Source organism: Podarcis vaucheri, assembly GCF_965113315.1.
Source record: "Podarcis vaucheri genome assembly, chromosome: 1".
NCBI lineage: Eukaryota > Metazoa > Chordata > Lepidosauria > Squamata > Lacertidae > Podarcis > Podarcis vaucheri.
In genome coordinates, this window is record NC_138759.1 from 45123004 (window position 1) to 45147400 (window position 24397).

The following is a 24397-nucleotide window of genomic DNA, read 5'->3' on the forward strand; positions in this document are numbered from 1 at the left end:
AGTTGTGAATTAACAAGGATTTGAGGGGCTACTCTAGTGACTAAGTAATATACCGTATTTTTCGCTCTATAACACGCACCCGACCATAACACGCACGTAGTTTTTAGAGGAGGAAAATCCGTAGGTATGCCACCCGTAGGCATTCCCTCCATAACACGCACAGACATTTCCCCTTACTTTTTAGGAGGAAAAAAGTGAGTGTTATGGTGCAAAAAATACGGTATATATGCAACTAATTGAAGGGGTGTGAAAAAACAAAGCTTTTCTTGGCTGTACCATTTTAGGTGCAGGTTGGGGAAAGAACATCTTTGAATGCTCTTTAATCTTAAAAACAAACTGTAAGAGCCTGTTAGATCAGGCCAATGCCCCGTCTGCTCCGGCATCCTATTCTCAAACGAACTTTCAGGAACATAGAAAACCACCCCGTGCTGGGGAGAAGGATTTGATTTAGGCTTCTCACTGACATGCTATTTTTCTATTTAAGGGAGATTTGGGAAAGAGAGAGAGAGGCTACGCTACTTCATTCAGCTGTATGGCTAAACAGGATGCTGAATTCTGTAAATGACCCTGTGGGATTTGTGTGCTTTGCATTTGAAGTAAGTAATCAGAAGGAAAATGGGCCTCTCGTCCATAAAAATGGCTCTAGCTAAGAAGGAGCAGGAGAAGGAACCCTCTTCTCGCCTTATATCAGTGTGTTTCGACTTGACCACCTTATCTGTTCCATGCTATTTCTATTATATTTAGTGATGTGCTAGCCACGTTAGCTGCTTGCCAACCGTCCCATCCCAAGTGGGCAAAGGCATTTCACGGTGCTGTTTCCTTGCGTAACCGAGCCCTGCTCGCCCCTGGTGCCACGCGAGGAGGCAGGAGGAGCGCGCTGAACTTTGTCCCTTTCCTGGGAGCTGAGTCGGGAGCTTTCGGGGCGGGGGAAGCGGGAAACTGTTCCCCTCCAAGCCTGAGGCGCGCTTCTTTCCGCCGAGCCGCGCGGCTTGGGGGGCGCTGTGCGCTTCTCCTTTCTCGCCGCAGTCGGGAGAGGAGTTTCATTGAAAGAGAAACCAAAGAGGGCCTGGCAGGGGCGGCGTCAGTTAAAAGTACACAGGGCAAGCAGGAGCGGGGCGAGGCGGGCCGGCCGGGCCGGGCCGGGGCGGGGCGCTGGTGGCGGCTCCTCCTTCTCCGCGGTTGCCTGAGGCGCCTGACGGCAGCGTGGAGCAACAGTCTGGAGCGACCCATATGGGCCGACTGGGCTCTTGGAGCAGGCGAGCGTCGGTCTGACGGGGCGCGGGGCTGGCCATGCTCGCCCGCGTGAGGCGGCGGCTCGAGCCCTCCGGCGCGCCCTTCCCCACGAAGAAGCCCGCCAGCGCGGGCTCTCCTGCTCCCCGGCCGCGCCGCTTGCCGTCTTCGCGGCGCGCCCACACAGTTGCTGGGCTGCGGGCGGCGGCTGTGGCAGCAGCAGCAGCAGCAGGAGCTCCAGCTCGTTCTCCTCCTCCATGGAGCCCCGAGGCTCCCGCGACGGCAGTAGCGGCGACGGCAGCCCGGAGCTGGGCCGGGGCAAGCGGCTGAGCGTCGGCGAGCTGCGCTCGCTCTTCGAGGCGCGCTGCGCGGCCCCCAGCAGGCAGCTGCCCGAGCCGGCCAAGAAGAGCTGCCGGCCGCGCAACGGGGTGCTGCCGCCGGTGATCCCGCAGCTGACCGTCACCCCCGAGGACGACGCCGATGAGGCACAGCGCAGCCCGGCCGGGCGCCCGCGGACGGAGCCCGACGGCGCCTGGCTCAGCGCGGACCTGCTGTCGTCGTCGCGCCGCCTGTCCACGTCGTCGCTCTCCTCCACCGGGTCGTCGTCGCTCTTCGAGGACTCCGAGGATGACCTGCTCAGCGACACGGAGAGCAGGAGCCAAGGCATCGTCCACCTGGAGCATGGCGAGGAAACGCACCAGGTACGGACAGCCCGGCACGGGACCAGGAGGAGGAAGGGGCGCCGTGGCGGAGGCGCGGAGAGGCGGCCCGGGTGTCGGGCACAGGCGCTGCGCACGTGCGGGACCGGCTGCCTTCCTGGCAGCGGCGCCCCGTCGTCAAGAGTTTAGTTGCCTCGGAAAGCTCAAATCGACGAGTTAATCCGTAGCGCCGCGCTTTGGCACTGGGCCTTCTGAAGCCTGGAACGAGGTTCCTTCGCAGGTTGCACGATTCCGACAGGCAGCGCAATCTTAGACACTCAGCGCAGTCTTAGGCTACTCAGAAGGAAGCCCCACTGGGACTTGCTCCTAGGTATGTGTGCATAGGGTTACGGCCTCGCAGTGTAACTCTTATGCATATTTACTCTGGAGTAAGCCCTTCTTTGGTCTGTGTCCAGTGGCGGATGGCTTCCGGCTAAGTGTACTTGCCTTATACAGTACACTTGCAGCTTTGCTGTGAAATAAATGCTTTGTGTGCATAAGAAAAAGGCTACATGAAGATTACCTGTTGTGTAGAAGTTTGATAATTTCGCATGTGGGCTTTTTTCTCTGTGTGCGCATGCCGTTCCATCAGTAGATTGGTGCAAATACATACAGGGGAAACCTGCAGGCAAGGTAAATTCCATAAGGAAAGTGCATATGGGTTTTATAGTGGTGCCTTCTAGGCAGGAATAACTTGTAAAGCGGCAGTGACATTGATCTCATATGAGTACAGTGTTGTTTACTTTTGTTAAAGACACCTCCAGCAGATGGAAAACACTGTATAAGTGATAGATTTGTAGGCCTGTAGGCACAGCCTCTGCTGTGAATACAGCATAATGAGCAGTATGATCATATGCATGTACATCTGTATATTTAATATCCTGGATTTCTGCAATAATAGCATTGCCTCCCCTCCCACTCTGTTTCTTTTTTTGAGATGCTAGGATCACTGTGTGTAAGCTAAGATTTAACCAGTGCAATCTGGTCCTTAACTGCAGACTGAATAACTCTGTGAGGCACATAAGTTTATATTGTGATGTTTCACCAACAGAAATTATTCACTGCTTCTGTTTTGTATCCAGCTAAGACTGCGAATAATACTAAAGCAAAGTCTTCCGTTCTGTGAACAGACCAGTGGTCTATCCTAGCTTTAAAAATGAAAGTGTACAACAAACAGGTCAATTTGGGAGTGATAAGACTCTCTCCCCTCATTGTCTTGCCTTCCAGCAATGTTGGTTCAGAGCACCTGTTAATCCAGGACTTTCTGTAGTATGTAACAAGTATTAGTGTGGGAGCATTTGTCAGTGGACAAATATGGTGGGTGCCTCACATGTGGCTTCTTCACAGAACTGAATGTTTTAAGGCAGTGGATGGTTTAATGCCAATCAAGGGGGTTCATCACTCTCAAGCCAAGCATGTATGTTATAATTCAGATGGTGATTCTTGAATGTTTCAAGTCAGTATGATTACTTGCCAGTGTTTCCATGAAAACCTGAGAACTAGAATAGATGGGTCTATTGAGTTCTGCGGTGCTTTGCCAGGGGTGGGTGTATAATGCAGCTTGCAGTTGCATGTTTCCAAGTATGGAGTCTTGAACTGAGAGTGAAATCGGGATCCTCTGTGTGTCTGAGAGCACATTTCTAGCTTTAAAGGCTGTAAAAGATTTGGAAAATACGTATACTATATAATTCTGTTAGCTTTGTTAGCAAAGGTTGTCCTGCGGAGGTCTTCCTCCTTGCACTTCCTTGTTATCAAATTGAAAAGAAAATGAAATAGTAATGGAGGAGTGGGTGGAAAGCTTCACAGATAAGCCTGAAGTTGTATGACAGTTGCTGGTGAAATCCCAGCAACCAGAGGGGGGTGGAAGCAGGATTTCCACTGTTCGTGGCTGCCGTACCTTCCCTATGACTTTGTCTCTTCCCATGACTAGCAGACATAGAATGAAGTATGTTGTAAACCATTGGTTCAGTTTATGTAATATATTTTTCTTGCACACTGCCACCATGTGCATCCTAGGGTTGCGTTTGAATATCATGACATGTGAATAGTGCAATTATGGATAATGTTGGCAGCAATACCAGCTATTACTACAGCACTTTTCATGAGTTCCACAATCTTGGGTATTGCTGCCAGCTTTATTAGTGAAGTGATTGCTTGTTTGGAATACATATTTTGGCTTACGAAACCAAGATATGAACAAGCCTTTGTGCTTATACACCTTGTCTTTGCACTGCAGCTTCCCTCCTTCTGTCGTAGTTGACTATTTCGTGGGATAATTACGTAACCATTGCTTCCTATTAAACATCTGAACTGGGAAACTATGGCTAATAAACTCGAAACAAACCATGGCTTGAAATCAGTTTGAAGTTGGTTTCATATCTTGACTTGTTCCAAACTTCATTAATGTTTTGTTACATCTTAACAGGAAACTATAGTTAATTAACACAGGGAATTTTCAATCATGGCATGCCAAGAAGGGAAGAGGGAAGGAGCAGTTCATAGACGGAGCATACAGGCACAAGGTTGGTCTGTATCTCAGTTAAATATATGTATGAGCTGGAGCTAAGTTTTGATATGCTAGTGTATATCCAAGGAAAGCTGCAGAGGATATAATGTTCAGCCAAACCATGGCTTAGCACAAATGTGCAAGCATGAAAGTTCTCAGAGGTGACCCTGGTTCTTCGTCTGCTGCACGGCTGCAATGAAACCATGGTTAGGCTTAGCATGTTGTCCAAGCCAGGACTCAGGGTTTGTCTGAGGCAATCCCAGGTTCAGATGAAATGACATGGCTGAGTTTATAGCAGCGAAGAAGCAGGAAGAGCAAAAGAGGAGCAAAACAACTGCAGTCTCCTCTCTGGGAGCAGCCTGCAAGCTTGCATGTTTGCCAAAGGTGGTACCTCGGTATAGTGGTACCTCGGGTTACAAACACCTTGGGTTACAAACACTTTGGGTTACAGACTCCGCTAACCTGGAAGTAGTACCTCGGGTTAAGAACTTTACCTCAGGATGAGAACAGAAATTGCGTGGCGGCAGCGGGAGGCCCCATTAGCTAAAGTGGTACCTTAGGTTAAGAACGGTTTCAGGTTAAGAAAGGACCTTTGGAACGAATTAAGTTCGTAACCAGAGGTACTACTGTACATGTGAACTCGACCATTATTGTGTGAACAAGTCTTTGTGATCCCAAGTATACTTAGAATTCTCCCTAACACTGGATTGAGTTCAGAGGAGTTTACTCCCAAATATATTGGCTTAAGTTGGAGGCCTGGTACTGTTATCCTGTGTGTAACTGCCTAAGATCATTCTATTTCTTTCAGTGAAAGTTGAGTGCATTGAGGTTTAAAACACCACAGTGCAGTCTTATAGTGCATTTTCTTCGAGATAAACTCTGTTGAAATCAATAGAAATTGGTCCAAAACAAAACTGCAATCCTAGGCTACCCTGCTTCCTTGGAAGTAAGGCCTGTTGAATTCAGTAAGACTTCTGAATAGGCAGGATTTGGATTACACAGTAAATGCATGTAGATTTGGCAGTGATAACGCTTCTAGAAATGTACAAACTGATAAGGGCATATGGAAGAATGAGGACACTATGCAGGTCATGTTGGTGATTAATTCTGTCCTATGGTCGGTTTGGTTCAGAAGTGTCCTATGCTGTAGCAGGCTGTACAGGCTTTTAAAGGGGGACAGTGCCTAGCATTTTATAAAGTGCTTTAAAGTGTTCCACTGCTTCACCTGCAATATTTCTGTGATCCTCACTACATTCTTATAAGGTGAGCCAATATCATTACTGTTAGAGCGACAATTTTTAGGCACACCTAAACCCATGGATTTCTGGTATATGCATTTTCTGCATATGGATTACGCTACTAGCTGAAGTCTTTGATGCCCCCTTCCTTCCACCCCTTCATAGCTTAGGTTTGTGTGAAAGTAGACAGACAGGCCCAGGTGAGCTTAAATTCTCATGCCTTTGTTAAATTAACTTTTGAGGCAGTTTGAATTGAAGCACATCATGCCTTCTATATAGGATATTTGCCCTGCAGGTGTGTGAACGGGTTCATCCACCGTCACTTTATGATTTATGTTCACTGGAATTGTTGCAGGGTTTTTACTTTAATGTAAGCATTGTCGTTCCAACATATTTTCTGTTTTGGGTAAACTATTAGTTGGCTTTGATCAAATAATTCTAAGTCATCTTGTCAGTGTGGCAAGGAGAGAGAGTGGATTGGTTTATACATAATGCCATAATACATAAAAAATTCTGACCAACACTACCGCCAGTTTAGTGGTCCTAGATATAAACAAACATTTAGGGGATATTCAGGGAGCAGGTGCCAACAGTTTCTTTGTAATTATAGCTTTCCCTCTCTTGAAGCTTTACTGTCTATTTATTTACTTTTTTAACTGGACATATTTTAAATATTATTATAATTACTAGATTTTTATGACATTTTTCAAAGGTGTTAACCAGCAGGCATTTCATTCCCACCCACGTTTTGACTCGATATCATTTTTAAAACTGCTTCTTGCTGTGTGTGTGACTGGGGATTGGGAGGTGTTTGGAATGATTAGCAAGCATACCACTGTCCACTTTGGCAATAATTCGTTCTTTCCAGTAAATCTGTTCTGCAATTTGGCAGGTGCTCATTAACATAAAGTCTTTTTTTTAAAAAAGGAAAGTAAGCTGTTTTTCATGGCATTTATGGCAGCTATTTTCCTTAGCTCTTATCATGGTTTTCTGGAGGAACTCGAACTGAAATCTGTTTTCCTTTGCAAATTCCTTTTCCTACCGTATTGAGAGCACACAGAGCACTGTTAATAATAGACAACTCAGTCATTTGAGCAATTGGCACAGAATCTTTTCTAAGGAAAACACTTTTTTTTTTTAAAAAAAAAGGAATTGGAATGATGAATTGGAATATGTTGATAAAGCGTAGATACCACAAACTGGAGTAATACTCTCGGGACTGCATTATAAGAACAATAACAGTCAAGTGATTAGAGGAGACGAGTCATTCGACCTTTGGGCTGCTTTAAATCCATATGCTCATAGTCTCGTGGGTTTAGTTTTGCAGTTTTATGTGCTTTTTAAAATTGGGTCTATAAAATGAGCTGAAATCAACTCTCTTTTTTAATTGGGATGTTGCAATGCCAGATTACTTTGTCTTAATATTTTTGCTTTATGTTCCTTAGTGGGAGCTAGGCATATGTATAACTAAAATGTACCGTATTTTTTGCTCTATAAGACTCACTTTTCCCCTCCTAAAAAGTAAGGGGAAATGTGTATGCATCTTATGGAGCAAATGCAGGCTGCGCAGCTATCCCAGAAGCCAGAACAGCAAGAGGGATTGCTGCTTTCACTGCACAGCGATTCCTCTTGCTCTTCTGGCTTCTGAGATTCAGAATATTTTTTTTCTTGTTTTCCTCCTCCAAAAACTAGGTGCGTCTTGCGGTCTGGTGCGTCTTATAGAGCAAAAATGCGGTATTTATCCTACTTCTCAGTCCAGAGATCCCCTCCAAAGTGGCTATCAATAAAGCAATTATATAATTAATGAAAACAAGCACACCCTCCCAGGCCACAATAAGTGACTGTAAAGCAGTATCAGTTTACATATAGCCCAAATGCTGTTGGAATAGATACAGGAAGCAAAGCTATTATAAAAAGCCACTTTGCATGCTGTTTGTTTACCTGTGACCACAGAAAGGTGGAGATTTTATATGCTATTTCAAGTGTCTTGTTAGGCCATTGGCAAAACATGTACAGAAATGTGGCTTGGATCAGTGTCAGATAATTGTAGGGTTCCAAGCTTTTCTTTTAGCAGGACTGAAAAAACTGGATTGAGTTTTCATTCAGGCTGTCAGTCTGATCAGCATTAGGGATGTGTGTTCAGGATGGTACATGAGGGCCAAACTAAATGTGTCGTGGAAGGTCTGTGAATAGGATTTTCTAATGGTTAACAACAGCTGCAACAAGACCCAATTGAGACAGCAGTGTTAAGGCACCCATAGGTTTCCCCGGGAAGGTTGGGGCGGGATGGATGGACACAAATAGCAGCAGGGATGGGGCAGCAATTTTCATTGTAGAAATTGTATGCATGGCATTCACCTCCTGTGGCTGCTTCTAATCCTTTAAATGCTACGGGAGATTCTAGCATTGAATTGTAGAGTTGGGAGGGACCCTGGGTCCCCTAGTCCAGCCCCCCTACAATACAAGAATCAGGATGTGGTTTGAGGGTTGTTGTTTTTAAGCATACATCCATATTCACCCCTAGACAGGAGAGGGAGATGCCCCCTGCCTCAGTTCCTGGAAATGACTCACAAGTGTTTGTAGATCCCCAGATGTTGTTGGACTACAATTCCCATCATCCCTGAGCTCTGGCCTTGCTAGCTAGGGGTGATGGGAGTTGTAGTTCAACAACATCTGGGGATCCACAGGTTGAGAAAGGCTGCTCTACAGCAGTGGTTCACAGTCAGCTAAGTACTGTGGACCAAGCCATGGACTCCCTACTTTTGAAAATGTTGATATCTTTTTACACACTGAGCTTCTCAAGTAGACTGAAGGGGGAGCAAAGGCTTGATTACCTAGTTTCTCCCAGGGTGAGCAAAACCCAGCAGGACAGCTTACTTTATGGTCTTAACTCCTTCATGTGTTAGACTTAAGTATGTTGGTTATATGAGGCTGGTTATCCCACAAAGACATTTTCTCGGGGGCGGGGGCTTTACACCCTGAATATGTTTTACTTTGTGTTGTTGTTGAGTTTAGATTCTTGAGGTTTTAACTTTCAGCAGTTTAATTTAAGTTTAAAATATTGTATATTTTATTGTTGTAAACTGCTTTGAGATGAATTGTGAGATATGTGTATGTATGTGTGTGTATAATATATATAGTGTGTGTGTGTGTGTGTGTGTGTGTGTGTGTGTGTGTGTATGTATATATATATGTGTATGTGTGTGTGTGTGTGTGTGTGTGTATATATATATATATATATATTTGCTTTCGTAGATTTTCACGGGTACAGGAATGCAGGTTTTGGTGTCTTCGGGTGTCTTCCCGTGTAAGAGTCGGGGTGTCTGTGCGACGTTTCGACGAGGTCTCACTCGTCATCTTCAGGCTGGTGCTTTCGGCTTCTTGTAACAAGAAGCCGAAAGCACCAGCCTGAAGATGACGAGTGAGACCTCGTCGAAACGTCGCACAGACACCCCGACTCTTACACGGGAAGACACCCGAAGACACCAAAACCTGCATTCCTGTACCCGTGAAAATCTACGAAAGCAAATATCTCACCTCTACGGGGAGGAAACCTTCCAGCTGACAAGAACCTACGAGAAACTAGAAATCCGAACCAGTAACAAGAAGCCGAAAGCACCAGCCTGAAGATGACGAGTGAGACCTCGTCGAAACGTCGCACAGACACCCCGACTCTTACACGGGAAGACACCCGAAGACACCAAAACCTGCATATATATATATATATATATATATAAAATAATTGGCACTTGTCTGTCTTGAGAGACAATGGAGTGTGCCTTTGTGGGTGGAAGTCAAACCACTGCATTTGCAGCACTGAAGTGACCTCCCCAAGTTGCAGGCCTGGCATTGTATATGGAGATTCTGAGCTGCCCAGACGACAAGACCGCCCTCTCGGCCATACTGATATGGTCCAAAGGAAAGCAGAGCAATACATTTGGCATCAGCTTGACTGCAAGAGTAGCCTGAAAGAGGCATGCAAGACACGTATGTATGTATGTGTGTGTTCATTCTACTTAATCAACCGTTCCCTCAAAGTAGGAATCACATTATTCCTGCAGTGTGTAACAGCTAGAACCCTAGAACCCAGTCAGCAAAATCCACACCATGTAGATTCATAATCCAGCAAAATTATCAAGCCATATGGAAGGAGACACATATCAATCACAATTTGGCACATATAAATTTTCAATAATAGTTAATTGGAAGACTAGTCCACAAAATATGCATAAAGTTAGCTTTATTATATTAGCCTGTCATCGGTTTCCAGAGAGATGACTTAGTTGGCGAAGTGTCAAAGGGTATAATACTTCATAATGAGTTTCTCTGATATTGATACAAGATGAGTATGCCAAACCCTGTGAAAGCATTTTATTCCACACTTGTGATTGAATAGGATAAAACCATCTGAAAAGAGCTTAATCAGGTATAGTAGCCAAAGGGGCCTGTCTTGGCATGTGTAATATTGTATATTCTAACACACAAGACTCATTTGTTATGACTTCTGGTCCATTTTGAGACCTCACCAACCAATTTAAAAATCATCACTATAAATAAGTGTCAATAATAGAGATCAACTGCTGTCCTTATAAAACAGTATGTCCTTTATAAAACCAGTCAGATGAGACTGAATATGAATATAGTCTGAAATAATCTTGTTTAATCTCTTTGCACAGACAGCTGCTAAATTTTGTAATCTTGGTTTAAAAGTGGTATTGGATGATACGGTGAGGTCAGTGGTGGATTTTTACCTTTTTTGCATATTAATATAATCCATGCCTCATTCCTATGATAACAGTGAATGGGTTCAGAATAAATGGTTTGACATTTGCCACCTTAGCTTTTTCAAAGCATAAAACAAATCCACTTCAAACCATGGATTATGAAGCTCGTTTGTTTCACTAAATCATAGTTAAGATGAACCACCTTTCAAGGTTTGTACAAAATGCTAAACTATGGTTAACTGAAAAAATATTTTATTTTTATACATTTAACATAATTTATATGCCGCTAGTAGAACAAAAGACATCTGAGTGGTCTTCTGTTTTCCTTGAGGTTACGCCAAAGGAGTGGGGAGGCTTGACTACACAAGAACAAAACTCATTCACTTAACATCAAACCATGGATGTGATAATGTGCATTCAGTGTGGGATGCACTCACCTTTTTGGGATGCTATATGCACAGGGTCATCCCCATGTTGCTCCTATTCCACACTATTTGTCAGCCTACAGTGCTTTCTGCTGGAACAGTTGTAAAGTGCTTCATACATGTGTATACACAGAGAGAGCACTTCCTCTGGTCATTTCTTACTGGAGCAGAGCTACTGATGTTGCCTGGCTGTGCCACTCCACTCGCCCTGTTTAACTTCTCTATGAGTGAAATAGGAAACAGTACAGTAACTTACTTGCCTCTGTGTACCGATATATTTCTTTTGTATATCAGTATATCAACACACCTCTGTTCTGAAAGACAGGGCAAATATTTTAAAAACCAAATCTCTGGAAACATTTATTGTGAGGAAGGGAAAAGAGAAGTCTGTTGCACAGTACAGTGGTACCTCGGGTTACAGACGCTTCAGGTTACAGAAGCTTCAGGTTGCAGACTCTTCTATTTTATTTTTTATAATAATTTTTTATTCATTTTCCAAACATTTTTATACAATCAACTCATATTAACTCTCACATTCATCAATTTTTGACTTCCCTCAGTTTCTCTGCCAATCTTTCGTTAAAATTTCTATTGTTAACGCATTTCTGAACTTATTATTGCCTTTAACCGTTCCTCTTCCTTTCTCCTACTTTCTTTTTTACAATATTTCTTAATTTTTCACAGAGACTCTTCAAAACCAACAAGCGTTGTCTGTGCATCACGCATGCTTTTCAGATAATCTGTAAATTTCCCCCAGTCCTCGATAAACTTTTGGTCTTTCTGATATCGAATCTTCCCAGTCAATTTATCCAATTCCGCATATTCAGTCAGTTTCATTCTCCATTCTTCCACAATTGGAATTTCTTCCTGCTTCCATCTTTGCGCCAGAAGTATTCTTGCAGCTGTTACAGCGTATTGGAAAAGTTTACAATGTTTTCTATTAATTTCATTACCTACCAATGCTAGTAAAAAGGCTTCTGGTTTTCTAACAAATGTATATCTCAGCATCTTTTTCAATTCCTTATATATCGTTTCCCAGAAGCCTTTCACCTTTTTGCATTCCCACCACATATGATAGAAAGTTCCTTCTTTTTCTTTACATTTCCAACACTTGTTACATGTTTTATACATTTTAGCTAATTTAACTGGCGTTATGTACCATCTATATACCATTTTCATTACATTTTCCTTCAACATGGTACATGCCGTAAATTTTAACCTTTCATTCCATAATTTCGTCCAATCATCATATTGTATATTATAACCAAAGTCTCTGGCCCAATGTATCATTACTGATTTCACCTCTTCATCTTTTGTATGCCATTCCAACAACATTCTATACATTTTAGACAAATTTTTATACTCATTATTCAATACCTCTATTTGAAATTTTGATTCTTTTCCTTCATATCCACACATTTTACAGTCTTTTTTAAACATTTCACTAATCTGGTAGTAGTGCAACCAATCATAAACAGATTCTTTCACCTCTTCATAAGTCTTCATTTTCCATCCCCCCCCCTCTTACTATCAATTCTCCATAAGTTATCCACCTCCCCCTCATGTTTATCTTTTTCACACTCATCACTTCCAATGGTGAAAGCCAACGGGGGAGTCTTGGTCCCAACAAATTTTTATACCTCTCCCATACCTCTATCAATGATCTTCGGAAGATGTGGTTTTCAAAGCCTTTATGAATTTTTTTTCTTTTCATACCACAGATATGCATGCCACCCAAATCTATTATCAAATCCTTCTAAATTTAACAACTTTCCATTCACTAATTTAATCCATTCCTTTAACCAACAGAGGCATGATGCTTCATAATATAGTTTCAAGTCTGGCAGGGCGAAGCCACCTCTTTCTCTCGCATCTGTTAATAACTTAAGCTGAATCCTTGGCTTGGTGAAAGCCAAGGTTGCAGACTCTTCTAACCCAGAAATAGGATAGGAGAACAACAGTCCTCTCCTGCTCTTGTTCCCCAGTGACTGACATTCAGAGGCATTTTCCTTGGGTCATTTGCAGTTAGAGAATCAGTTCAAGGATCAGCTGTCCAGTGCACATACTCATGGCAAAATAAATAGTCGAACCATAGTTGCATGTAACATTTTGTCTGGGTGTCATGATTGTTATCTCAGTCGCAATTGTATTAATGAGTCATTGTTTTGGCTGTGCTCTTGGACTTTCAAATAGGCATATACAGGATAAACGAAGATACAAAATTCCATTCCATTCATTTTATTTGTCTGCCGTTTTTCTACACACACAAAAGAATCATCCTCAAAGCAGCTTACAACAAACAGGGATGCATTTCAAACAAACACTACAAAAAAAGCAAAACAAAATGAATATAATAACAAACCCACATTCAAGACTATAAATATAACAAGATTAAACAACATGCAGCATCCAATAGCCCAAAGAACAAGGGAGCTTCACAGTTTCACCTTAGCCCTAGAAACACCCTTCCCATTATGTTGCTCACAATCCCTTTCCAGCAGCAGCAGCTTATAAGGCTTCCAAGGGGGAGGGGTGGGGTAGCTGGAAACACCCATCCCATGATGTCTGCCATCTGTAGAAGTTAGACAAATTGAAAATATGAACATGGGCCTTATTTTGTGTTATGATGCTTCTGCAACTCACCGAGAGAGGAAATGAAGCAATAAACTGAAGGGCATCAAAACACTACTCAGCCCATTATTCCTATCTTTTGGCTCTGTGACTTCACCAGAGAGTCATGTACTGTATTTTTCGCTCTATAAGCCACACCCGACCATAAGATGCAACTAGTTTTAGAGGAGGAGAACAAGAAAAAAAATATTCTCTCCCTCTCTGCGCAGCACCCCTTCAGCGAAGCGGCAGGAGAAAGGGACCCCTTCCATTTCTCCTCCTGCTTCGCTGAAGGGGCGCTGCGTCGAGAGGCGCTGTGCAGAGAGGGATAGCCAGCCGAAACCTCCGGAGCACAGCTGGAGCGCTCCTGCTGCGCTCCGGAGGCTTCGCGTTGCTTTCGCTGAAGCCATGGAGTCTGCATTCGCTCCATAAGACGCACACACATTTCCCCTTACTTTTTAGGAGGGGAAAAGTGCATCTTATAGAGCGAAAAATACGGTACTTATTTTAAGTCTGTTTTCAAAGATTTAAGGACTGTTAAGTTTTTTGTTTTTGTTTTAAAGACAGCTGAGATTCTCAGAATAATAACTTACGTACTCAACATGTGTTGCAATAGCAGATCACAGAGTATATACAGCCTTGGGCATAAAGGGTGGCATGAATTAGAATACTAATCCTGTAAACCAGTCAATAAGTACCCAGCAAAATTAGATGTCGTCTTGTTTCTGTGGTGATAAATTTGACATTTTGGGGGAGAAGGAGCACTCATCCAAATGATTCTTCATTAGCCTTGGTCTTACTGTCCTCTTTATGCCTGTAGAGACATTAGAGAGTGTGGTTGTGCCTTAATTGTCAACAGCTTTATTATTTCATCTGTTTTCATTTGTCATAAACCATTTTAAAATACAGCACCCACATTTCATAACTGTGAATGAAAAGTACCCATTATTTCAGCTCAGAAGCAAGTTACATAATCCGACGGTGTAGAATGTAATTTTCTTAAATTACTCAAAGTTGGCGAAAAGGCTTCTAATGGGTTTTTAAGTGGTGGTTTTAAAATTCTGGTTTTTCTTATTGGATTGACATTTGAACTAGAAGGGTGGTTCCTAACTGCTCTAATAAAGAAAGAATTGACATATCCCTAGACATTGCGATTCTCTTTTTATTGTACAAATAATATCGTATGTTGCTCTCTTCATACTGAATCTCCTTTTTTTATTCCCCATGTACTTTTAAGCTATAACTAGCTGCTGAATGGCTACTTCACAAAACACATTTTCCTTATATGGAATAAAGTGGCCCTGAGATTCTAGTAATACTGGTTCTAGGTATTTGTGTGGTCTCTTCCTGACAGAACAAGAACCACCAGCTTATTCCATACAACACAACATTGTGTGGGAAACAAACGTCTAAGCCAGAGATGGGGAACCTGTCACCTTCCAGATCAACACTATCTCCAGCTCCCCTCAACTCAGCTCAGCATAGGGGGTAGATTTCCTCATTCCTTAAATATGCCCAAAAGCATTTTGATCTATCCCACAATGAAAAGTGAGGTGAATGAAAAAGAATAGTGTTTAGCTCTCATTATGATCAGTTTTGAAAATGCCATGATGCAAATTGATAGGGGATTAAAAGAACTATTTTTTGGGGAAAATGTTCAAAACAAAATTGTTTTCAGTTCAGATACGCAGAGAGTTTATTACATTAAGAATTGTATGGGAAATGTCTGACATCTCTGAAAGGTTGGTGCAAATGAAACACAAAAGCCTTCACCTATCTTTGCAAATTAACTGTGATCATCCAGCTTTTGGTGACCCTCATGGTGCCTTTTCATCCTTTTTATTCTACATGGATGGTATTTACCGTCAGCTGGGCACGTGTAATGCTGAATGCTAGCTTTGGTTGTATGATAGTTTCAGTTACATAGACTCCATGTGTCTATTCCACTGAACAGACTAGTCTGAGGCTTAGGTCTACCTCTCTGCCACCGACAGCCATTCACCTCCAAAATAGTAGTGAAGATGGTTATGGAAAGCCCTTAATACAAGATGTTAAACCGAAAGGGTTTTTGTTTTTGTTCTGCTGTCCTTATGTGGACCTAAATGCTGAATTAGTTGTCCACCCCTTTGCTGGGGTGTCGTTATAACAGTTGTTCAGTTAGAGCCTACCCATATTCACTTGTACAGCTTCTCAAGTGTGTGTGTGTGTGTGTGTGTGTGTGTGTGTGTTGGTGTTGTCAGAAATACTTCAAAGAGCAAGGCTCACTTGAGGCAGCTGCCAGACAGGTTTAACTGGGAGGAACTGGTATGGTTTTGCTAAGTAACTCGTATAAAGGTTGAATTAGATACATCCCAGGTCTTCTGGATGAGCATAATGCAGTTAGACCTGTTTGTAAATGTGTGTCAAGATGGGTTTATTTGCATCACAGTCTCTCCATATTCGAGGACAAGTTCTGTGTTTTGGTTCTGAGAAATGGTGTTAGTCCTGTCCAGTAACGGAAGTCTCTTCTGCATTCAAGTTTGTTGTAGATCACTGCAGGAAAAGAACTAGTTTGAGGAGTGCTACTTGTCTCACTTGGTGCTGTATGTATGTGTGTGTCCTGAGAATTGGTAATCGGAAATACAGTAATTGACTTGCCAGATCATCTCAAGCAGCTCTGTTCACCAGTGGCCACTCAGATGCTTCTGGATAGGTGATAGTGTTTCCTATTATTTGTGTATCCTCACCCCAGCCTTTGGTACTCAGGAAATATATTGCCACCAAGCATGAATGTTCATTTTAGCTTCATCTATAGACATGTTTGGCAGGACGCGGGTGGCACTGCGGGTTAAACCACAGAGCCTAGAACTTGCCGATCAGAAGGTTTGCAGTTCAAATCCCCGTGACGGGGTGAGCTCCCATTGCACGGTCCCTGCTCCTGCCAACCTAGCAGTTCGAAAGCACGTCAAAGTGCAAGTAGATAAATAGGTACCACTCCAGTGGGAAGGTAAATGGTGTTTCCGTGCGCTGCTCTGGTTTGCCAGAAGCGGCTTAGTCATGCTGGCCTCATGACCCAGAAGCTGTACGCCAGCTCCCTCGGCCAGTAAAGCGGGATGAGCGGTGCAACCCCAGAGTCAGGCACGACTTGACCCTAACGGTCAGGGGTCCCTTTACCTTTATAGACATGTTCTGCATGAATTAGCCTGGCCAGGACTGCAGTTATGTCTGGGTTTGACCTCCACTCCCTCCTCTCCTCTCCCAATTAGCTTCCATCTCCAGGACTTGGTGAAAGGAGGGAGTAAAGAATAATAATAATCAGGGGCCACCCCTGTGACATCAACAGGGGCTGTCCCTAGGTCTTAGATTTGGGCCTGAAATCTCAGGGCCTGGAATGTTTCTGACCTGGCATCCCTAATAACCAACTACTAGTGGGTGCTGGCATGGCCTAACTTTCCATTCCTTTGTAAATGCTTTTTCCACATGCTTCAGTGAAAAAAGTGGTATTGCAGTCTTGTCTCCTGTTCATTTTGGTGAGGTTCAGGGAGGTGTTTTTGGGCTCAAATGCAAGTGCATTTTCTTGAAAAGTAGACAGCTGAGCTGTCAATGGATTATGATTTGCCTGCCATTTATGATTTCACTAGGGACATTTTCTTCATAGGTTACAATAAAATCTGTGGGCATTAAACATTTAGTGTGTATCTTTTCTTCTAACCCATAAAGTAAGTGGCTTCTTGCAGTGTGTTTCCATTGTGAAAAAAGGGACAGCCTTTGTACAGTTCAGAAATAGGTACTGTATATCTAATTTAACATGTGAAGCAGCTCCTACTGATTTCTCTTTTGAAATTATTTTATGCAGCCTGCTTCCTTTCAGTTCGTGTTTGCAAAGCCCTCAAAGCTTGTTTGATGAAGAAGTCCTGCATAAATGAATGTATTGTTTCTGTTTATTTTATGATGACAATTAGATACTGAATTGACATGACTTCATGGTCCGTAGAACAGAGGGAACACGTACCAAGGGCTTTGAGCAATAGGTTATTGACTTTGCACTTCAACTGTACCAGCCTAAAGACTGAAAGAAAGAGCAACTTCTTCCAAAGCCCTTTGATTGCACACCAAAACCCAAGCAGATTTGAGAGCAAAGTCGCTTCTTCTGTGATTGGGAAGAGAGAACTGAGGTTGGGGCTTGGTGGAAGAATGATGTAGGAACTCAGAATGGTATTAAGTCTTACAATTTGAGGATTTGAAATGGTGAATGCCAGAGTCCCTCTCCCTGCAAGATCAAGTGTGTTGTTTGGGGGTACTTCTGAACCCACTACTGTTGCTTTAAGCCCGGGTGGCTTCAGTGATATGAAGCGCCTTCCATCAGCTTTGGTTCTACGGATAGGGATATCCTACCATCTGTTGTCTATAATCAGGTATCCTGTAGCTTAGATTACTCCAATGTGAAACTGCCTGAAGAATGATGAGGGCTCTGCTGACTCCAGTTCTTCATGCACCTTGTGCCTCTCCTCCCACAATATATGGTAAGTTTGGAAGGAGGTGGTGACAGTCACAGAGGACTAGATTTCCTGAATTCTCTTGGCGGCAGGGTGGGACAGAGGGGAATCATGAGCTTTCTACCAAAGCTCTCCAAGAAGGCTTGGAATGATGGAGACAGTTCAGGATTAAGCTGGGTGGAACTCAGCCGTCACTAGTAAGAACAGACTCTTTGTACGGTGGGCCTGTTCTGTTTGTTGTTAATAACCCTGGCTATTTAGAGGCCTGAGGTTTCTGAGAAACCACCTGTCTGTTTGTATGCTAACATGACATTTAAAGATCACTAGACACTGTTTGCTTTTGGAACGTAAGTAATTATTATATTTTTTTGGTATTGTGGCAGCCAGGGCTCTATTGTCACGGGCTCTGTAGAAACAGACATATTAAAAAGTCCTGTTCCTGATTACACAGAAGCTGAATTTAAGAGGGGAAGCAGCTGGTGGGGAGGATGACTGGAGAAAGTTGGAACAAGGAAAGCAATGGTTCCAAAGAGAAGCCACCACTACCTAATCACTGATAACTACTTAGTCCATAGCTGAGAAGCGTATGTAGCATGACCAAAGAAGAATAGAGGAACCTGTACCATTGCTGGTTGTAGTTTGAGCACTAGAATTGCATGAGTTGTTTTAGGCACTGCATCACACTTCTGACTTATGTTGAAATCAGTTTAACCCCCTGAATTCCCCCTCCCCATTTACTGCTATCAGGCCCGGAGGTCACTCATCCTGTATGTGTGCACTTGCTTTTGTCCTACCTAAATACAGAACTTTGCATTTATATCTGTTGAAAGCGAGCTTGTTAGTTTTGGCCTGATTCTCTGTCCTGCCAAATGCTATTGAACCCAACCCAATTCAGAGTGATCTGATGAGCACCCACTCTTTCATTCAAGCCATTTATAAAGCTATTAAACAATCCCAGGACAGAACTCTGTCGCCTGCCCACTTGTCATGACTCTCCAGATTGAAGAGGAGCTATTGATGCACATTCTCCATGTATGGTGCATTAGCCACCTACAAAATCCACCTAACTGTAACATTGCATACATTCCAGTGTATATTGTCAACACCCTAAATTCGCACACATGCATGTGTACCAGTCTCTTGCATTTCACAAATCCCCCTCTTTTTCCTCAGTTTGGGTGCTGTGCATGTGCCCTTGTTGTTTCAGCCCTCTGCCTGCACATCTATTTGTGATGTGCACATTTTTGTAGCTGCCATCACTCTTCTCCTTGCCACAAATGCCTCTCAGTGAAGATGTACATCTGTAATATTACATATAATCTTTTACTTTGATGCAGGTTGGTTATCTGTCCCTGTGCTGTCAGTAAGAAGCTGCAGGGGATTACAGAAAATGAGGCTTGCAGATGGAGTAAAGAAAAAGAGAACGAAGATTATAGGAGGAAAACTAAAAATATGTTTCAGTTTTACATTAGCATAACCATTATGGCTATTTATCCTAAAGGAATTCTGAGATTCCAATCTGCCAAAAAAGATGATACTATTACAATATGGAGCAAAGTTCTCTTGCTCTTGAAAGCACCTTGTTTTCCCCCCAATTTAGAGTGATGGTCTGAGACTTTCCCTCCTCTCCTCTCTCTGTGTACTTGTAAATAGATTTCTTGACCCCATTGTAGAGCTATGCTCTTCCCAGTATTCTAGGCATAATGACCAGGCCTTCCAAAATTTGCGGTTGCCGGTCGGAGCTAAACATTACAAGTTAAGAGCGTTTGCAGATGACTTAGTTTTGACTTTACAAGAGCCAATCACTAGTACGAAAAAGGTTCTAGAAATAATACAACAGTTTGGCCAGGTAGCTGGATTTAAGTTGAATAAACAAAAAACCAAAGTTTTAGGAAAAAACTTAACAGATATGGAAAAGGAGAAATTCCAAGAAGAGACAGGGCTGACAGTGGTTAAGAAGGTCAAATACTTAGGGGTTTATTTGACATCTAAAAATGTGAACTTGTATAAGGACAATTATGAAAAATGTTGGTCAGAAATCAAAAAAGATCTAGAAATATGGTCAAATTTGAAATTGTCAATGTTAGGCCGAATTGCGGTGATTAAAATGAATGTATTGCCTAGAATGCTATTTTTGTTTCAGACCTTGCAGATTCTTGACAAGATGGAATGTTTCAAGAGGTGGCAGAAAGATATTTCGAAATTTGTCTGGCAGGGCAAAAAGCCCAGAATTAAATTTAAAATATTGACAGATGCAAAAGAAAGAGGGGGTTTTGCCCTGCCGGACTTAAAATTGTACTATGAGGCAGCAGCTTTTTGCTGGCTGAAAGAATGGATGCTCCTCGAGAATACGGACATTTTGGATCTGGAGGGTTTTAACAATGCTTTTGGTTGGCATGCATATTTATGGTATGACAAAGCTAATAGCGCTTTTAAAAATCATATTGTTAGGAAAGCACTATATAATGTTTGGACAAGATATAAAGATTTGTTGGAAAACAAAACCCCTAGATGGGTGTCACCAGTGGAGGCTAAAGCAGTGAAGAAACTCAATATGGAGGTCGGATGGCCGAAGTATTGGGAAATTTTGGAACAGGATGGAGATAAGCTTAAACTACAAAGCCAGGAGAAATTGAAACATAAAGTACAAAATTGGTTTCAATACCGTCAAATAATGGAGTTTTTTAAACAGGATAGGAAAATTGGCTTCCAGGTGGAAAAATCAAAACTAGAAACTGAGTTATTAGAACCCAATACTAAGATTTTATCTAGAATGTATAACTTGTTGCTGAAATGGAATACACAGGACGAAACAGTCAAATCGGTTATGATCAAGTGGGCACAGGACGTTGGGCACAATATCATGTCAGCTGACTGGGAATGGTTATGGAACACCGGTATTAAATTCACGGCATGTAATGCATTAAAGGAAAATATTATGAAAATGGTTTATAGGTGGTACATGACCCCAGTCAAACTGGCAAAAATTTACCATTTGCCCGATAATAAATGTTGGAAATGTAGAGAGACTGAAGGTACCTTTTATCACCTCTGGTGGACGTGCCCGAAGATTAAGGCTTTCTGGGAAATGATCTATAATGAAATGAAAAAGGTACTTAAATGTACTTTTCCTAAAAAGCCAGAGGCCTTTCTCTTGGGCATTGTCGGCCAATTGGTGTCCAAAGGGGATAGAACTTTTTTTATGTATGCCACAACAGCAGCAAGAATACTTATCGCGAAGTATTGGAAGACACAAGATCTACCCACTTTGGAAGAATGGCAGATGAAAGTGATGGATTATATGACATCGGCTGAGATGACAGACAGAATCCGCGACCAACGAAAGGAGACGGTGGAAGAAGAATGGAGAAAATTTAAAAGTTACCTTAAGGACTATTATAAACTCAATGAATGTTAAAGTGTTGTGGTTTTCAGAGACAAAGGGATACAGTGGTATAAGGTCAGAATATAGAGAAGACTAAGATGACAGAGGTCGGAAGTAACAATTGGGAGTTGCTAAAAATAATGGACATTGGGATGCAGAAAGGGGGGGGGGAGGGGAAGTCCAAGAAAAGAGGTTTATGAAAATATGGTATGAAACTATACGTGTATGTTTGTCTTTTTAAGTGTTTGTTTGTTATTTAAAAACTTTGTAAAACCAATAAAAATTTTATAAAAAACAAAAAAACAAAATTTGCGGTTGCCACTAAATTGAGGAAAGGGCAGGGTTTCATTCCTGACATCATGCTGAGCTCTCTCTACTATTCTCATAGTCCCTCTGAAGCCCACTGCAAGCATCTCAGGCTTGGAGAAGGATGGAGGATGCTATCTGAAATAATGCTCAGCTTCAGACGCATGGAGAAAGCATGTCCATCTCAACAGCTTAAAAGCTGAGTTCACTGTTGGTTATCAGGCTTCTCTGTTAAACCAGTGCAATTCTGAGAATCAAATATGACCACATCGTTCCTGCGCAGAAGGCTTTTAAAAAAAGATACTAGAAAAGGCAGGGCAGAAGAGTTCAGTAATTCACAAGGTGTACGGATGGAGTCAAAGAAAGGCAGTGATGGCAGTAATGGAGGAGCAGGTAAGGTGAGGATGGTTCAGGATCAGCCTACCTAAGAAGTGGGTTTTGAGGAGGAACTTAAAGGGAGGATAGCCTAGTGGCTTGATTACTAGAGTTTAGGGAGGTTTTTAAAGTATAAAGAATTAATTGGATAGCATGAAAATAGGCACGGAAGACACAGGTAAATAAATGCTTATGGTGTCTTTCATTCTCATTTCTTCCTAGGTGTGGCTGAATTTAGAAATTTATTACTTTTCCTTGTAATAAGTAGGTTTTTTCCCCTTAAGTCATTTGACTGTATAATATGAAACTTCCCTGCTGCCCTCCAGGTGTATCTGAAATTGATCTGACTTGCTGCCTTTTGTTCTACCCATAAGATTAGAGTTGTAATCCTTTGAATTTATTTTTATTTGCATTTAATTGCACTAAAGCATCCAAAGTAGTTCAGTGAAGCTGAATGGCGAGATTCAAGAGAGAAACAGGGGATTTATTTTTTTAACAGAGGTAAAGGTAAAGGAACCTCTGACCGTTAGGTCCAGTTGCAGACAACTCTGGGGTTGTGGTGCTCATCTCACTTTATTGGCTGAGGGAGCCGGCATGTGACCAGCATGACTAAGCTGCTTCTGGCGAACCAGAGCAGCGCACAGAAACGCCGTTTACCTTCCCACTGGAGCGGTACCTATTTCTCTACTTGCACTTTGACGTGCTTTCAAACTGCTAGGTTGGCAGGAGCAGGGACCGAACAACGGGAGCTCACCCCATTACGGGGATTCGAACCGCCGACCTTCTGATCGGCAAGTGGAATGATGGCTACAGCTAGGAAGGCCTTCAAAGGGTATTAGACAAATTCATGGAGGGATAAGGCTTTTGGGGCAAATAGTTGTTATGGCCTATCTCCAGCGTGCCTCTGAATACCATTTACTAGGGAGCAACTGTGAAAAAGAGTTGCTTTCCTCATGTTCCGCTTGTGGGCTTTCCAGAAGCATCTGGTTTGCTTCTGTGGGAAAGAGGGTGCTAGACTAGATAGGCTGTTGGTAGATGGTGCTGAGGTAAACTTTCAAGCAGGGATAAATTTATGACCAGCAGTAGATCAGATAGGCGAAACTTAGGATGAAAAAAGGGTGGAAGGACAACAGAGATGTAGCTAATAAAGAAAAGATCTATGAAGTCAGGGAAGGGTAGGTTGGGAAGTACTGTAAGACTGTTGACAAGTTGAAAAATGCAAGCAAAATATGTATTGGAAAATGTCTAAATAACAAATAAATTTTTAAAAGATAGACTTTTGGTTTGGTCCAGGTAGGCTTTTCTTGTGTTTGAATGAAGAACTGCCCCAATCAATGGGGCAGGAGATCTGGATTTAAAAGTTGATGGGCTGTTTGGGTCCTCTTCACTCTCAAGGCTGGCTTCCCTGCAACCCTTCTCTCTCCAGATGCTTTCCTCTTAACCAACATTGCCTATGGCAGGCATGGCCAAACTTGCCTGTCCAGCTGTTTTGAAACTGCAACTCCCATCATTCCTAGCTAACAGGACCAGTGGTCAGGGATGATGGGAATTGTAGTCCCCAAACAGCTGGAGGGCCAAGTTTGGCCATGCTTGGCCTACTATGGTGTCAGTAACTGGAGAGAGTTATGCACTCTTTGCCTGTGTAGGAGAATGAATAGAATAATAGTTTAGCACTAATTGATTGATCTACTCTGCTGTTAATTATTTTATTGATGTTTTTAAATGCTCTTGTTTTTATGATGAATTTACTTGTAGACCACCAAGGGATGTCTTTTATGAAGTGTGAAAATATCTTGTCATATATAATATATTTGACAATAAGCTGGTCATTACAAAAGCTGTTGAAGTCTTTGGAACTTTCACATGCAGAAGACGTTGTAAATGACTGTAAGCTTAGGGACATGGTACTATGAAACAATTGAGACATGTATTGACACATCGTAAGCCTTAGGAGTAGGATAAACTATGAATTCTCATAAGAAAAAGCAATTTGCTTCTTGTAGACAGCTGACATCCTTACAATGGACACAACTTAATGCCATGGAAATTAATTCCTATAAATATACAGAGTGCTCGATTCAATGTTATTTTTTCTGCACCCCCTACATATCAGAGAATGCCAGAATATTATTTTTACCAGCTGGATGGATGCTACTAAACTACACAACATATAGGAAGAAAGACAAACCACATTTCTATGAAAGAACCCCACCTCCTTCAATTAACTAAAGAGAAGTATATAATTTACACTGACTCATTCTATGCTTTTAGGCAAGCCACATAATAAAATGAAGCACATAATAATAGTGTTTATTAGTTACTTCAGAAGGATGTTGTCAGGTTTAATTAATTAAGGAGCTTTGTGATGTTTGGACAAAAAGTGCCTTACTGTGGATACGAAGGCTAAAGATGGATATGAGCCAAG

The 24397-nt window shown here is 42.3% G+C and overlaps 1 protein-coding gene across 1 annotated transcript in view; it reads left to right on the forward strand.

Moving 5' to 3' along the window:
- The first annotated feature begins 938 nt into the window (after positions 1-938).
- The window catches only part of ITPKA (inositol-trisphosphate 3-kinase A), a 60895-nt gene continuing 37436 nt past the window's right edge, over positions 939-24397 (forward strand). Inside the window, exon 1 of the mRNA XM_082240672.1 lies at positions 939-1931. Within this exon, the coding sequence (XP_082096798.1) occupies positions 1488-1931 (444 nt within the window). The 5' untranslated portion in view covers positions 939-1487. The remainder of the gene's footprint in view (positions 1932-24397) is intronic.